Source organism: Haliaeetus leucocephalus, unplaced genomic scaffold, assembly GCF_000737465.1.
Source record: "Haliaeetus leucocephalus isolate CR32 unplaced genomic scaffold, Haliaeetus_leucocephalus-4.0 Scaffold92, whole genome shotgun sequence".
NCBI classification, from domain to species: domain Eukaryota; kingdom Metazoa; phylum Chordata; class Aves; order Accipitriformes; family Accipitridae; genus Haliaeetus; species Haliaeetus leucocephalus.
Genome location: NW_010972528.1, coordinates 16,198,016 through 16,214,699, shown reverse-complemented (window position 1 = coordinate 16,214,699; position 16,684 = coordinate 16,198,016). Strand labels below are relative to the sequence as shown.

Sequence of the window (16,684 nt, the reverse complement as noted above, 5' to 3'; positions counted from 1 at the left end):
TGGTGTAATGAAAATATTGCCAAAAACAATGCTCAAAAAGAAGAACAGTGCAAACTTCGTGATGATTGGTATTTTGCAAGTGGCTCTATTCATGAAGATAACATGTAAACTATGTATATATTTTAACTACCCTTCCTAAGTGCTCGGACAGGAGGGCTTGCCAGAAGTGGACATGTGGTGTCCTGTTTGGTACATACGAATAGATGGAGAATTTTTTCTGGTTTCATAACTTAAGGCTCTATGAATTCTTCAAAGCCATTAAGCCCCCTCTGAGATTACAACCCACAGCAATATTGACTTTTCTCCGGGATGACAGGCAGTCAAGGAATGAAGTAGTATGTGGGGTTAGAGTTGCATATTAATGCACACATGTATGTGAGCTTTGGGTTGATAAATCTGTGATTTACATGTTCCCTAATCACTTCTGTACTTTTGCCTTTGTTAGAGTAACTATTCTACTGCAAGTAGAGTACTGCTGCAGTTAATTGCCATGAGGGGCATAAGGCCCCTGGGCAGATTCCTGTGTGTACACATCCTGATTTACAAACCTGCAAACTGCCTGACATTAAACCAGCCTGAGTTAAAAAACACAGACATGCTTACACAAAACTCATCTCTGCTCTTTCTTTCACTACTATTGATGCTGATATGAACTATTAATGTAAGGATAAATGGAGTACTGGGAAATTTGGGGTTTAAGAGAAAGCTGACATTACACATATCAAAAGGAGCTATATCGTTTTTATTTTTCCATCTTCATTTAGTGAGATTCAAGGTGGATTTAAATTTACTGAAAAATCTATTACTTCTGTGTACACTTCTTGGTACTGTTACTCTTTAGGTGTTCAAGAACATCTTGACCTAAGCATTCCCAGCTGAGAAGCACAGACTGCCTCTCCAGGGAGTGCCCTGTAATGTACTATGACAGATGAGTAACTACTCGATAGTCCATCATAACAGAGTTTTAACACTCAAAAAGAAACTTTTTCTTGCAGTATATGTAAAGGAAGCCTTAGTGTCGCAGGAGATTATAAAAACCAGGTATGATGATTAGATACTTAAAAAGGAAGAACAAAGTCTTCAAACACATTCACTCTTCAAACCTTCCTTCTACTAAACTTAAAAAAAAAACCAAAATGAACACATCCATTTTCCTCCTCTTTAAGAGGTGCACAATTCAAGTTTCAAATAAGCCTATGAAAATTAAGTTCACAAGTCCTGCTGAAATGTACTGAACAGGCCTGTTGAACAAGTTAGTGAAGATTTTAAGATTCAGCTGTATCACAGGCTCAAAGGAGTTAAGAGGAAAAAAATGCAAAATACCCAGCCTCTCTACACAAATCAGAGTAAATTTAAATGAAAGGAGTTTTTTGTTTGTTTTGGGGAAAGATTAAAACCATAGATTTTCAGCATGCAGATACTGCATCCTCAGTACAACTCTGCTTTCATGAAATCTTTCAAAAACGTTTGTGATTTAATACGGATAGCAATAGTGCAGGATTCTGCTTTGAAATGTGCCCCTTAATTATTACTAAAAAGAAGAACAATTAGAAGAGGATGCAACAAGGTAGAAAGCTGGCAGCATTATTTCAGGGCTGTCTATTTCTTCATTTCATCAGAAATGGCTCATTCATGCATTTTGTTGTATGCTACAGCAATGAAAACTATAGAATGTCTTTTCAACTGAACCACGGTTCAACAATGCATATTTATTCACTGGTGACTTGTCCTAAGCTTCAGCTGTAATCTTGGCAATTAAAATATTTTTGGTCAAACTTCTTAACCATTGTCTGTATGAGATTGTGTCCTGTAGTGAGATTCATTTGGTGAAGGAGTAATGTATAGATTCCCTGGGTAGTTTTCTCTGCCTCTATCTCACCCCTCTAGGCCAAGGTGAGGACAAAATAACAAATAGCCAAGAACATCTTGCCATGGGAGATTTTGCGATGGGAGGTTAGGACCAGCTTTCAACTATGCTGTCCAGGGAAAAAAGCATTTTGCTCACCAGTCCAACTTACCTCATCTACGGAAGAGAGATATTACTTATCTGTTCTACATGGGGGCTGTAAGAGTTCATAGTTTACATTGAGAAATCACTTAGAACAATGTTTTAGAAGCAACATACAGATGTTACTGTTACTTATTCACTAATAGAATTTCAAGTTTACTTACAATGGCAGCTACACAACACATTAGCCATGGTTTCTATGCTCTGCTGTAAAATACAAATAATGCCATTTTTCATTTCCTCTAGTTCAAATGAGTATTTCTTTCCATCACAGTGCTCCAAGACTTGTGGGAGAGGTGTTAAGAAACGGGATGTCTACTGCAAAAGTACCGGTTCTCCCAAGGTTAAAATCTTGCCTGACAGTATGTGCAGCAGAGACCATAAACCTGAATCCCAGCAGACCTGTGTGCTAGGACGCTGCCCCAAAAATGACCGACTCCAGTGGGTGATTTCTTCTTGGAGTGAGGTACGGTGGTGCAGTTACATGGCTCACTGCCTTCCTTTGCTGCTCTTGGAAATGTTGACTCAGGGACACACACAAACCAAGTGGGGGAAAGAAAGATGGCTGTCATTTGAAAATCAGGTGTTCTAGGCAAGCTGCTATAAAAACACAGTTCTTTACATCCAGATGTAGACAGATGTACCCTGATGTCTTTGTTTTTCAGGACCTTCACTGACTTGGATTCATATTTCAGTTTACACATTATGAAACATAGTCTTTGTGGTTTTAGTTATATAATGCTTTTGTAGTTTTACATAATTCGGGCTCTCTTGCACATAGCACATTCTCCTTTATCTGAATGTGTTTATAGAAACACGTGTACTTTGCCTTTGCAGTGCTCAGCCTCCTGTGGCCCAGGTGTACAAAAGAGAGAACTAAAATGTGGTGAGAAAAGCATCCATGGGAAATTGATCACCTTTCCACAGAGAAGATGTAGAAACATCAAGAAACCAAACACCGTCCTGGAAGAAGCTTGTAACAAGGGAGCCTGCCCATCGCTAACATTGTATAACATGGTGTCGGGCTGGTATTCCTCACCCTGGCAGCAGGTAGGAATGGGAAACCTTCTCACCTCTCTCTCCCTGTCCTAGCTAGCGCTCTTTCTCCAGCACTATTTCACGTCTTGGCTTTTACACAGTTTACAAAAGGAGCAAGTTTCTCTACATAGTAGTTCAAGTAGCATCCCCTAGTGCTTTTCACTACACAACATTAAAGAACAAAACAACTGCAATGCAACTGCTGAATCTTGGACAGTGTACCCACCGTAATTAGAAGCTGAGGTTGCAGTGCTGGGCTTAGAGAGCACCAAACCTAGAAAAGCCGCGGTATCATATGCCACAGATTGAATGCTAGCTGGAGTGGCACAAACACCTGGCCGGCGTAAGATGCCAAAGACCACGCCACTGTGACTGGCAATGTGAGTCCAAGCTACCTAGATTAAAACTAGCTCCAGTCTTACATTGTGCTGTAGTCAAATGTCCGATTGTATGGAGGCAGTATCTCCAGTACTAGCAGTCCACAGGCGACTCCTGCGTGTAGCCATTCCCTAAGGAAGGTCACACCACTCAGCCACTGAAACATGATGCAGCTGGTCCACATCCATCATGTGCTTTGGTGCAGCTCAATTCTTTGTCCTGAAACTGAAGAATGTCACCTAAAAATGTTATTCATGCTCGAGAGGCACTACATTCCACGCTTATTTTCCAACAGTTTCTCCTCAGTCTTCCTCAAATTGCACTATGGTTGAACTATTACATATCTATGTGCACAATGTATTTGAGGATCTGCACAGATTGCCTGGAATTCCCTAAATACTATGATTAATTACGGGATCAGTCTGTATTTGTTTCTACATTCTTGCAAACAAGCTTCTGTATTTCTGGAACTTATCTACTTTATGAGTCACATATCAATGGGACACACACTCATTTAATAACATTTACTTGAAACAATGTATGCCTGACAATTGTAATCAGATGAAAATGATCACATTTATCTTAAAGACAACTTTTCATGAAACACATACAAGTAAAAGGCTTATTCAGTTTAAAATACTTCATAGATCTTCCTGCAAATGCATAGTGTTTTCCCCCAGATACTGCCATAATTGTGGTTCCAATGGGAGTTTTATCTCTGTTCAGACAGCAGGATTGGGCCCAGAGGCTCAGAGTTCAAAAGAAATCATTGCAGACAATCAGGAACAGGTTTTCTGAAATGTTCAGTTTCTGTCTCGACGCCTAAGTAAGGAACCAAATTTTCAGCTGAGTCCTTAAATAACCAAACTTTCAGAAGGGAGACCAGATGCACGCATCTTTGAAAAGTTGTTCCTCATGGGGGTTGCTGAACAGCAACACATCCAATCCTGACCCCTCTCTCTTTGGAAGTCTCATCCAAAGTCCTTGAAAGTTACTCCTTTGGCTTTCATGGGCTCCCAGAGAGTCTCTGTAATGAAAGACAGCTTTGACTTCTTTTCCTCTCTACAGTGTACGGTAACATGTGGAGGGGGAGTGCAAACCCGGAGCGTACAGTGCCTGCGCCAAGGAAGACCAGCTTCTGGATGCTTGCCCCATCAGAAACCAGCAGTCCTGAGAGCTTGCAATACTAACTTCTGCCCAGTCCCTGTGAAAAGAGGTAAAACTCAGCTCTACGTGCTGCAGCAGGGTTGGCTGCTTAGAAATCTGTATCCAGCAAAAATCACCTTTTCCAGTTACACCTGCTGAAGAATAGTATCTGTCATGTTCCTTCATAAACTTTCCAGCTTTACAGTTACTCTCTAATACTACAACATCTCTCTTCTCAAAGTGAAACCTCTTAAAGCAGACTTGAGAGTATAACTGGCACAGGAGATTTTACAAACAAGGATATGTTAAAAAAAAAGTACGTTAAAAAGTTATGCCATTTGGTTCTGAGCTGCATCTTTATTCTATCTTGTTTAATAACAGAAGCATCCTATGCTGGTACTGTTTTATGGTTAAAAATAGCAACTTTTGAACTAAGCAATAAGAATTTGCCATTTATTTTTAGTCTTCCGAAGCCCTCCCAAGCTTCAGATTGCACCCATATCCTGGGAGTCCAAAAATGCTTTGTCTAGAATGTACTTCTTTTCTTACTGCTTCTGATTAGCGTATGACATGCAGTCAGGGAACATGAAATTAAGCTCTGTCCCCAGTTGTGTGTCTGCTGTATCCCTCTCCACCTCTTCAGTGTGTTTTGCAATTCTAGAGGAGCAGGGGGAGCAAGAGGCTTTGTGTCACGCTGAATGATGGAAGGGGAGTTCTCTCAGAACCACCACAGAAAGCGCGTGGTGCGTTAGCCCCAGCCCACATATTTGCTTACAAGCTGGTTACAGTTTTCACTGTGGGGAAAAAAGCTCATGGAGGTCCGGGTTTGTCCCATATAACACAGTTATCTAGGTATGCTAAAGCACTTTAAATGTTAACTTTCAAAATACCGTATATCTCTATAAAACCTAGGCCGGATTGCAAGAGAAAGGTGGTAATAGAGTTGGGAGCAAAGGTCACGCTCTGGCCCTGCATCTTGTAAATTGACATTAGCCAACCACCCCCCTCATCTGTACCGATTCCTGGCATTCTCTGTGCACAGAAACCCTGTAAAACCCAGTGATATCTTAACAGACCATTCTACTGCAGCAACTCAAGACATGCAGAGTATCAAACTGATGTATCAGGGGACCTGAATCCAAACAAGGATCTATAGATGAAATGGTCCTAAAAGGGATAAGTAAATAGTTCTGCTGTTTTTATAAGTAAATGTTCTTCATACTTCAAATTAACCTTCCCAAAAACTTCTGCTGTACTTTGGAGTTTCTGTATTACATCCTTTTCTGTCACGATACAGCAAGCACTTTTCTTTCACCCCTGCCTTCCTCTGCTATATTTCATGTCTGGAGTAATGTCTGTTATTAATTTTGGCCTTGGCCTGTTTCTCTCTCTCCTCACATCTGCAGGAGCCCTTTCCCCTTTATTATAACTGGGTCGTCAGGCTCTAGAGATCAATTATCTCTTCACTGCTCTCTAACTTTCTGTCTAAACCAGCAAAAAGAGAGGGAACCAGCTGTGCTGGAATCACATTGAAGCAAATCAGTCTCTATTATCAGCCATGCAGCTCCAGCTCAGTGATCACAGTCAAGAAATTTATGTTTCAGGGAGAGTTTACACACTTTCCTAGACAAACTGGGTCATTTCCATCCCTCTGTTAGATGCAGTTACGGTCACCATAACTCCTAGTAAATCCAACTGCTTAAAATGAATGAAAATTTAAACAACATTTAAATACTCGAGTAAATAGAAATAAGGGATGGATAGCCTGATCCACATCCATTGAAGTTTGTGGGACTCTTTGTGTTCATTCCAATGGTCTTTGGATTAGGTCCCAAGAGTAAAGTTTATGGCCATACCTCTGTAATGTTAGCATTGCACTCCGATCTTCAAAAGGGACATAATGATTTATTAACATTGCCTCCTTAGTGCTTATAATTTTTTTTTTGAACAGTAATTTGTAATTTTTGAAAATTTACCTTTCCATGGCAGGAGAGCTTCTTCCTGACTTAATCAGAAAGCTTTCCTCTCTTTGTGCTGTGCATGTTTTTCATCTGTTGTCTGCTTTGCATCCTCCCAGCGGCAAATTCTGTCTGGTGGACAGCAGATGAAGTAACGTGAAAGCTGGTGCTGAACTCCCAGTTGCATCCCTACTGACCCTCAGTCAAGACTAGAAAGGCAATGCTGTGGAGTGGGAAGGCTGCCATTCAGTACTGAGCTTCCTAGTTCCTGGACAACTGTTTGTTCAAAGACAGTATCTTCTTTACATACCATTAGCATTTACAGACAGGCAAATGTTTCTAAAAACTGAGGAATAAAAGAGCATCTTTAAAAAAAATTATTATTATTGAATTATTTTCTTATTCATTCAAATAAATTTGAGGGTGATAAAGGTACACAAACCCACCTTTGCCATCATATAAAAGGGAATCAAAAGAAGCAAAAAATGGTGACTAATCAAAATAAGTTCCTATAGAGAGACAGAGATGACTCCTGGCCCACAGAATATGAAGAAGTTGTCTGTGCTATGTGAGGGAGCATTTATCTTCTGTAACTCAACTTGGCTGATCTGAGAATGCAGACAACAGTGGCTAGATTTTTCTTCACTGTCTCCTTGTAAATTCCTTTTATTGACCATGTAAACAGTAGTTCTGAGAGTCAAATGGAATCTTTTCCCATGCTCACAGGAGATTTCAGTTTAGCTATAAATTTTGCTAAACCTCATCTAAATGTCTTACTGCTCTCTCAGACATGGTGAATTTGTTTATAAATCATCCATATGAATCATCACTCTGCTCTTTTAAAGAAACATAAAGCATCTACTACAAAACTGTAGAAAGGAGCAGCTATGAAATGTTTTTAAAGCGACCAGGCAGTGTGTATAAATGATCTGTACATAACTTTACATGAAATAAAATCATAATTGAGAAATATGGTTTATTTGTATTTGTAATTAAAAGCTGGGCTTTTCAGAACTAAACATCGTCAGCCTGGCTCTTTTCCCATTGCAGTTAAGATTTCACCAACATGGCAAGTCCTAAAAGCCTGATTCATGCCCCCTAACTAAAGTGTCCAAGAAGAGAGATTTCTTAGGTTCCCTGCCTAGTCAAATGGAGAGAAATAAGTCCCTCTAGAAAGTGTTGGAACGCAAACACATAGCAGAGCACTTTGGGCACACATGTACACAGAGTAGGGTCCATGCGTTCAGATTTCCACGCATTTTGTGTGTACATGTACATGCACATACACTCAAAGCTGACACTACTCTGAGGTGCAGGTAAACTCCATGCGATGATGATGGCAACAAGCAATCAGCATCAAGCATGGAGCAGGCTCATTTGTACAAGTACCTGGCTTTAGAACAACACTTGTAATCAGGGATGAAAACACAGATGACTTATTATCCTGCACAGTGGAACTTCCTCCTGGTTTCCTGAACTTCAAAGCGTGCTCCTCATTTTTTAATTCCTTTAGCCTCTGACCCTCCTATTGTATTAGCTCTATCTCCATCAGTTTAACCTCTTAACAAATCAAACATCTCTTAACAAATTAAAAAAGAAACTAGTATTTTTGAGATGAAAACTAGTTCATGGTTCCTATTCTTTGAATTTAGTCACCCGTCATGTTTTTAATATTACCAAATGCATACAAGTGTGCGGAAATATTGCCTGACTCATAGACTTGCTAAAACACGGTCTCACCGTATTGCTTGGATTTCTCTCCTTCAGATGATCCTTCTTGTGTGGATTTCTTCACTTGGTGTCATCTGGTACCCCAGCATGGTGTGTGTAACCACAAATTTTATGGCAAGCAATGTTGTAAATCATGCACGAAGAAGAACTGATAGCAGCGTGTTACGTGAACCCTTCAGTGACAGGATTCTCTTCTTCGATTTATGTTGGAATTAACTTTGCTTTGAGGCAAGACATGGTGCCACATAAACCACTGATGGAAGAGACATTTTTTCTAAGGGAATGTCTGAGGTACAGTAATTGTTCGATATATGTTAAAAAAGGAATGTTTCTTTCTTTTTTTTCTTTATTTACTGACCTCACTAAAGTACAGGGTACTATGGATCACTTGAACACTGAGACTTGAGGGGCAGTTCTTCTTTCTCTAAAAGTGTTTTTTTGCACTGTCATATGTTATGAGGAAGAAATCAAGGCAAGGAAGCCTTTTCTGGCTAATTTACCAGAATGCAAAGCAAAAGAGATCGGGAGCTCAAGGGAGAAGGTTACAGCACGGCAGCATGACAGATCGCACTATCAAAAGCGTTTCCTTTCCTATTTTTTTATGATCCTATCGTCCCAGGGTAAGGAAGCTGTTTACTGCCACTTTCACAGAAAGACATTCAAATGGCTGTTGTCTGGAGAATGCAGCGTCACACGTGTGACCACAAGAAGTAAATAGTGCACTACAAAGATATATGGTGCTTCTCTATTAGACTTGCTGCTGGAAAAGCAAGTTTTGCATTGTGCTAATGTTTTTATTGTTTTGAAGAATTAATTTTCTGCTTTGTGTAGAAACTCAGAGGTGGTTAACTAGTAACTTGAAATGTATTCCTAGAAATATTCAGCTTTAGAATATTTGGACTTTTAATATTGCTGTGTTACAAGTAAAATAGAATTTCATATTTCAACTAACTAAACTCAAGGAACTCAGATTTATCGAGCTCAATGGTTATGTTTTCAACTTTCTAAGCTCATTAGATATGTAATTTTAAAATTTAAACTTGATATTTTAAAGTAGTTTTTTTCAGAAGCTAGGTTGTTTGAATGCCAAGATACTGAAGAATGTCTTCCTTTTAATCTTAAATCTCTCTGCAAATTTTGATTCATCCATTATCTAAAGGAAGTAACAAGAATATTACAGTCCATTAATTCATGCTAAACTTCTCTAAATAGTTATTTATTCACACAGGTTATATGAAAAACAAAAGAAAAAGTGGATGATTTACTCTAACCAAATAAAAGTCAATTCTATTTTTATACATTCTCCTAAAACTTTTATTTAGTTCAGAATCCACCAGCAAACAAAAGAAATGTAAACATAATGCTATTTGTAATGATTCAGTATCGAGATGTTCAGTGACACTATATATCAGATGGTACAATTTTTAAAGTTTCTGCATTGAAAAAATACCCAACCTATTTGCCAAACCCATTCTGAGACAGAGCTGTGTTCTACTGTAATTTTCTGGGGAGTGCCTATGAGGGACATATTTATCTAATTCCACCCAATCCCACAACTTCGTTTGATGAATGTAGTTCAGTTTTACTGTTTTTTTAAAGTATCATTTCAGCGTAAGATTAGCCAGCTCAGCACTAATGCCAGACAGTGGTCATTTAAAATTAGCAGTTCCTTCTGCAACAATTTAAATTAAAAACATGTATTCTGTGATACTTTAAGAAATGATGATTGGAAACATATCTCAACCTACACCGCTCTGTCTTGATATTGGACATTGTATAATTATGACCTTTTTTCTAGGAAAACTACAAGGGGTTTTTTTTGTTTCGTTTTTATAATTGTGTCCTTTTTATTATTTGATGTAAAATAATTAATTTATTAATGCATAGCTTTTCCTTTATATTTCTTTGCTCGCTTCCTTAAGTGACAACTGAGGAAAGAAAATGGTAGTGTCACACAGTATGAATTATGGTGTAAAAAAAGCAAAAAATATGTGTAATATTTAATTATTTTATAAGCTTTGTAATAAAGTACTCTAACTATTTCATTATATTTGGAATTGTAAAATTCATGAATAAAATACGGAGGTTATAAGTAAACGTCAAGTAATATAAGTGGTGTATGCATTCATTTGCATTTAGGTTGATTGTCCCATAGTATCTTCAAGTACAACATTATCTTGTTTTCTTCTGCTACGTAATTGGCTAATGCCTGCGACTCTGAGCCTGCGCCAGTTCTGTGGCGGGGTAGCGACAAAAGCTGCCCACAAGAAAAGCCTGTTCTTTGGGGCAGTGGAAGTTTAGCCACCATAGCTAAGTGTGACCTCTCTGCCTGACCATGCCCCTACCATTCAGGTCTCGTATGGGTTAATATTGGCGGGGAACCCGAAACAGTGGATTTGAGTGTTAACAAGCCATTATGATGAATGGGATGGAGGTCATTCCTTTCAGGCACTCAAAGTCAGGCGTATGTGCTAAGGTCATGTGAAACTTCTCTACTTTTGAAGGTCCCATTATGCTGGCAAGTGAGGAATGCGCGACTGGTTATTCAACAGAGTGAATATATTGTAGTTGCCTTTTAAGAGTAGAAGATGTTTCTCATTTGAATGACTACCCTACCATTGAAGAAGCTGGCTTGGATTGCGCCCATTTCAGGCACAAAAAGGCAAGATGGACACAACTTCATGGTTTTATTTTCATAACAACACAAAAGCTAAAATGCACAAAAATACAGTTGCCCCCCATGTGCAAGACAAAACTGACCTATCCCTTCTCTCACCAAAGACAGTGGAAACTTGTCTGTCACAGAACCACGTGATTCTTCCCCACATGTATTTATCTGCAAGGTGGTTTGCAAGATTAGAAGCATCATTCAACATAGCATGAGGTTTTACAGCCTCTCCCATCTGCCTGAGGATACTTTATTTTTCTAAAAATGACTCAGCTAAGAAGTTTCCAAGCCAATCCCTAGTAGGGACTACATGGATTCACTGGATCATTTCATATGCACATGTATTCTCTAACATATATTTGCCACTTTTCCGTTCATTCACCATCACTCAGTTCTCTGACAACAGCAAGCTATACTGAGTATTGGTGCTAGGAAACACCGAGCATGCTTCTGACCTACACTATAATCTAGTAGGCAATAATACGCAATAGATCAGTCGGCTCCTGAAGGATTCCCAGCAAGCGCTCTTTTGAACATGATTTGGACTACTGAGTTAGATAATTAATATGTCCACACAAGAATTCAGACTCTAAACTGCTTTGTGTTCTGGGCTAGAATTTTGGAATTAAAATGAACCGATGGTTGTCAGTGAATTACAGTGTTGGAGATGGATGTTGAAAGAGGAAATATTGCATAAAGATGTGCTATTGTGTGGTTGGATTAACCCCAAGTCCACAACTGTTTCATTGCTGAGGCCTTACAACGATATTTGGTATACAAAGCTTGGCAGTTTTCTAGAAGTATATTGCTGCAAGGCTCACTTTATAAAGCAGAATGGGGTCTTTTCACAAAGGAATAGCTCCGTTTCCTGTAGTCAGATTTCATCACTCAGGTAAAGGATGCATCTGCCTAAAACTCAAACAGATATTTAATGAATAGCTTGATTGTGTAAATCAAACTCAGCTATCTCGGATGCCCAGAAGACATGAAATGTTGGAGACAGATGAACGTTTCACTGCATGTGGTTTTACAGTAACATGATCCATAACCCATATTTCCTTTATTTTTCAGCAAATCCTATTCAAAAGCATCAATAAAATAAATTAACGTTATTATTTCTATTGTAACAGAAGTCCAACCCTACTGAGTCACTGGGATCCCATTGTGTACAACACTGTATACACATGTATACAGTCCCGAGTGTAGAACAAGAAACAATAGGAAAAGAACATGTTAACAGTGAGCTCATTGTGATTAGGAGAAAAAGTGTTGCTCGTGGCTTACTGTCTGTCTGGACACTGCAGAACATTTCAAAGGCAGCTCCATGCAGATAAGATCTGAAAGAGCAATATTGAGGAACTTCATCTTGACTCTGTTTTGAAAGCAAATGCTGAGCATTGCTGAGGTCTGAGAGGCTAGTAGAGGGGAAAGGCAGTAGGGAAGCTGGGATACAGTGGAATGAATCAAAAATGACGTGTGTTCAATGCTGAGTCCTAACCAAGGCAGTGACTATCGTGAGAGGAAAGCAATACATATGAATCATTCCAACTGTTAGCCTGGCAGTTATCGGGGACTACGGAGATGTGAGTTTTTGGCAAATCAGTAAGTCTTCTTTCCATAAAAAAAAGTTCTGAAATAAGGAGATGCAGCTGCTAGAAAAATAACTTAAATTCCTCCCCAGCCAATAATCTATGAACATCAGCCAAATCAAGCTGACCTTCCTGTCTACTTCCTACACACTGTGCATCGCTATCATAGATATTCTTCATCCCCTGCTCTTCAGAACAAATCCAGGGCTGGGCTGGGCTGGAACACGTCTGTTGATGCATATTGCATTCCGAACTTCTTCACCTTGCAGCTTACAAATAACACTTGCTTCCCACAGGAACAGGCAGCGACAGACCAGTAGCGGGGCCGTATTGATTCTCAGACTCGCACTGCAAGTGGTACAGATGCGGGCTGCTATTAACAGCATTTGTATTGCATTGCCCGTGGGAAGTCATTGCCTCTGCCCTGGGTAGAGGTAATCAGAAGCACACTCTGGCCCGAAGAGCTTGCCTTCTAGCAGCCAACGTACACCAGGTAGAACTAAGGGAAGTAGTGTGCTTGTTTTCCATGAGAGATACCGGGGCAGAAACAGCCTGAACGTCCCAGCTGGGCTGAACCAGAGACAAAAACCTGAATTTCTCAATTCACGATGCAATGTAGTAACACCAAAACCAGTTTTCCTCATGCTCTCTGAAGAAAAGCATCTATTATGGGATCTATACTTCAAACTATGAAATATTTTACGTACTTCCTGTTCAATAATAAGTATTCAACCATGAGCAGAATCTGTTTAAATTTCTGGATTCTGCCAATGGAGGCAGAAACCTGCACCTAAGCCCTAACTTCCAGGCTTTCTAAGCATTAAATCCAGCTGTTGCCACCATACATTTCAGTCTTAACACTGTTGTGTACCTACTGCAGTTAAGACCTTTAGTACCCCTTAGGTGACTTGGGCTGCCAAGCATTAATTTATTATGTTCTGTTGTCATAATTTTCACTAATCCTTTCATAATAACATAGGAGAGCTGACACAAAAGTTCATTCAAAAAGAATATGAAAGGGTTTATAATGGAAATGTTTACTCAGGAAGTTCTTACCTATGGGAAGCAAACAGATTTCAGAGAAAAGCATACATAAGAACTCCTTTTTTTGGGATCTTCACCTTCTCGTATCACCATAATACCTGAATTAGGTCTGTGTAACAGGGGAAACTGAAGGCATTCTCCCCAAAGCAGGAATCCCCTGCCAGCCCTTCCATGCTTCCATGGAAATAATGGCCCTCTACTAGCTCTACTTAGATTCTAGTTGAAGAGATTCAGGATATCTGCAGAATTCGAGAGTTGTTCTTGCACAAAATACTTAATCCTATCTATAATGCCCTTTCTGACCAACTGTCATAGTGCTTTTAGCATGGTAATGTATTGCAGCCATCCTGATTCCTCACCTCAGGCACTGCAGGACACCGCAACGATACCCAGGATTCCTGCAGGGCTCAAGCAGAAGGGGGCACCTGAACACAGAAGTGCCTACATGTTCCTTCCATAAGGAGAGATGAGACAAAATGCCATTAATGTTTTCCCTGGATGCAGTTATGACTCGTCTCACAGGAAAAGCCATTCTGGTGCAAGGTGTTCCCCAGAGCACCAGAACTCACATTTCCACATTGCATATTCAATGTAACTGTTGAGCAAGTAAAAAGTAATTGAGGTCTCTATTTCCTCAAAATGTACTACCAAAAAGGATTTTTATAAGCTACTAAACAAAGTATTTTGTGGCTTTTGAGAGATGAAATGTAACTTTTGATTGAAAAAGACAGAATAAGCTTTCTAGGTATATTTTTAATATCCAAACAGATATCTCACTGATTTTTTCCCCAAATGATACAAATAGATAAACCCTGCAGAAAGTGCTCATAGATTATTCATTGTATTAATGATATGTCACTATTTATCCACAGGGGCTGAATAAGGTTCAACATACAAATCATTATTTCACCCTCCACAAAAAGATGCTCTACTTCCAAGTCCATTGAAGGAATTCTAACTTTCAAAGAATTTACTTTAACTGTACAGCATCCTCCATTGATAGATAATATTTTTAACTGGATCAGAACATCTCACTTCTAGCCAGAGATATTGCCTGTCAGCAGAAAGCTCATCAGCTCAGACTTTGTAAAAATACACTGCAAATGCCAAGTGGCCCAGAACTACCATGACTTACTCATTCTTGTCTTTGCTGGTGTGTGGGGAAAGGTCAACCAACACAGACAATAACAGGCTGTAAACACAGCTCTCTACAATTAAATGTAGTATATACTTCTTCAAACTGTATCATTTACCACAATTTAATTTCGAGGGTTTTGGTGTGCACTTCCAAAATACTAGTTGCAAAACCAAAATTGTATGTAAACAAACTGGAACATCTAATTTGAAAAGCATTCAGCTATTGAGACTGTCAGATGGTATATGGGCTACTGTGATATACATCTACCATATTACATGTTCTGAACTTGAATTGGTGTTGTGTCTTGTGGCCAGTTAACATCTAATGCTGACTTTTCTTTTTTTTTGTTTCTCAATTGCAATGGAACTTGTCATGAAAATCATGAACTCTTTATAAGCTTATGGGTCAGATAAGCATACAGCTTGCTCAAGGGTCAGCAACAGCCTCCTAATCTCTAGCTAGGCTAGACCTATGTTACATCAGCCACAGTGATTCAAGAACTTACCAGTGCAACTCTCGGGTAGCTAATATAAAACACTTAACTCACTAAGACACATTTAACATCTGGCACACTCATCAGTCATTTCATTTATTCCTTAGCACAGTGATTCTACCCTAGAGCTCACACAGTTATGAGAATCCTGCTCAGTTTCACCAGTCATATTGCTGTTTGTAAGGTAGAGCTAAAGCCTCCACACCTCCCTGCCACAGCGCAGTGCTGCAGGCTGGTTGCGAGCACTGGTGAAAAAACTTCATCTGAGCTAAGCAGCTGAGAAGCCAGAAGTTCACAGAACTGCTTACATTAACAGGTGAGGGTTGATGCCAGAGCTATAAATTAAAGTTTGGTATTGCAGGGCTTCTGAGCTTTGACCTGCTGTGATCAACAACTGCGAGGCTGAAGGGAGGCCAGGCTGACCTGTGCTTGCTGCACAGTATTTGCACTGCATGGAATTTGACCCACTCTTCAGTGTTTCTGCTGGTCTTCAGCAGGGACCAGGAATGGGTTTTTCATCTTGAAGTATAACTTGGAAACACAAAATAGAAGGGAATTTATCTTCTGACTGACAAAAAACAGAGATGAGATACTGTACAGGATTTGCTAATACTCTCTTGTTCTTGGTTGAGTGATTTGCTCACTTTTTTTACACCCAGTGCTAAATTTCTGGTCAAGAAAGAGGAGTATTTCTCACCCAGTTAAGATCATCTGGACTTTTTCAAATACATTCCTAGTATTATTCCACATACTTTAATCTCTTCTACAATCTTCTGTGACTTACCAGGTTTTGAGTCTTTGACCTTTTGTATCAAGTCTCCTGGTAGATAGTGTGTTTGCAACTTCGTACACTTGCACTGGGAAAGGAAGAGGAGAAGGGGAACAGAAGAGCAGATACTCTTTCGGTTCATTCTGGACTCTACACCTATGACAGCAGTCTGTTATGGTCAGAGACTGGATTTGATATAACAAGTGATCACTTTCAGCCCTTTAACAACCTCTCTCTACCTCGCTATATCCACTATCCTCTCCTTGATTAGTTTGGCTAAATGGTTAATTTTATTTAGGGCAGGCACAACTCACACCTCATGTCTGCATGAAGGCAAGTGCAGCGGGGCTCTCCTGTTGACTGGTACTGATAACAGCACTGATCTGCTGAGAGATTGTGACTTAATGGGAGATTAAAGGTCTTGCTCTTCCTTTAGGTGAGAGATTCCTCTAAGGCCAACTTTAGAATCTGCCACCCAAACACTTCTTATCTACATATATACAATATATATTGTATAGTTCTTCCAGGCTGTTAATCTAGCTCTTTTTTTATATAAGGAACTTGATTAAGGTGAAAAAAAACCCCAAACCCCAAACTATTTCATACATGCTGTGTCTTGTTATTCAGGAAACAGCCAAAGTAGTTCCCCAGCTTCCTAGATTACACAATCACGCTTTGCCCAGGAACAGAGTACTTCAAGAACCGGGTTATTCTTGGTGCTGGC

At 39.5% G+C, this 16,684-nt stretch overlaps 1 protein-coding gene across 1 annotated transcript in view; it reads left to right on the top strand.

The window, feature by feature from the left end:
• Positions 1 to 8,819, top strand: part of ADAMTS18 (ADAM metallopeptidase with thrombospondin type 1 motif, 18) — a 78,149-nt gene extending 69,330 nt beyond the window's left edge. Inside the window, exons 19-22 of the mRNA XM_010585160.1 lie at positions 2,283 to 2,474; positions 2,846 to 3,058; positions 4,493 to 4,640; positions 8,296 to 8,819. Coding sequence (XP_010583462.1) covers positions 2,283 to 2,474; positions 2,846 to 3,058; positions 4,493 to 4,640; positions 8,296 to 8,411 — 669 coding nt within the window. The 3' untranslated portion in view covers positions 8,412 to 8,819. The remainder of the gene's footprint in view (positions 1 to 2,282; positions 2,475 to 2,845; positions 3,059 to 4,492; positions 4,641 to 8,295) is intronic.
• Positions 8,820 to 16,684: the final 7,865 nt, after the last annotated feature.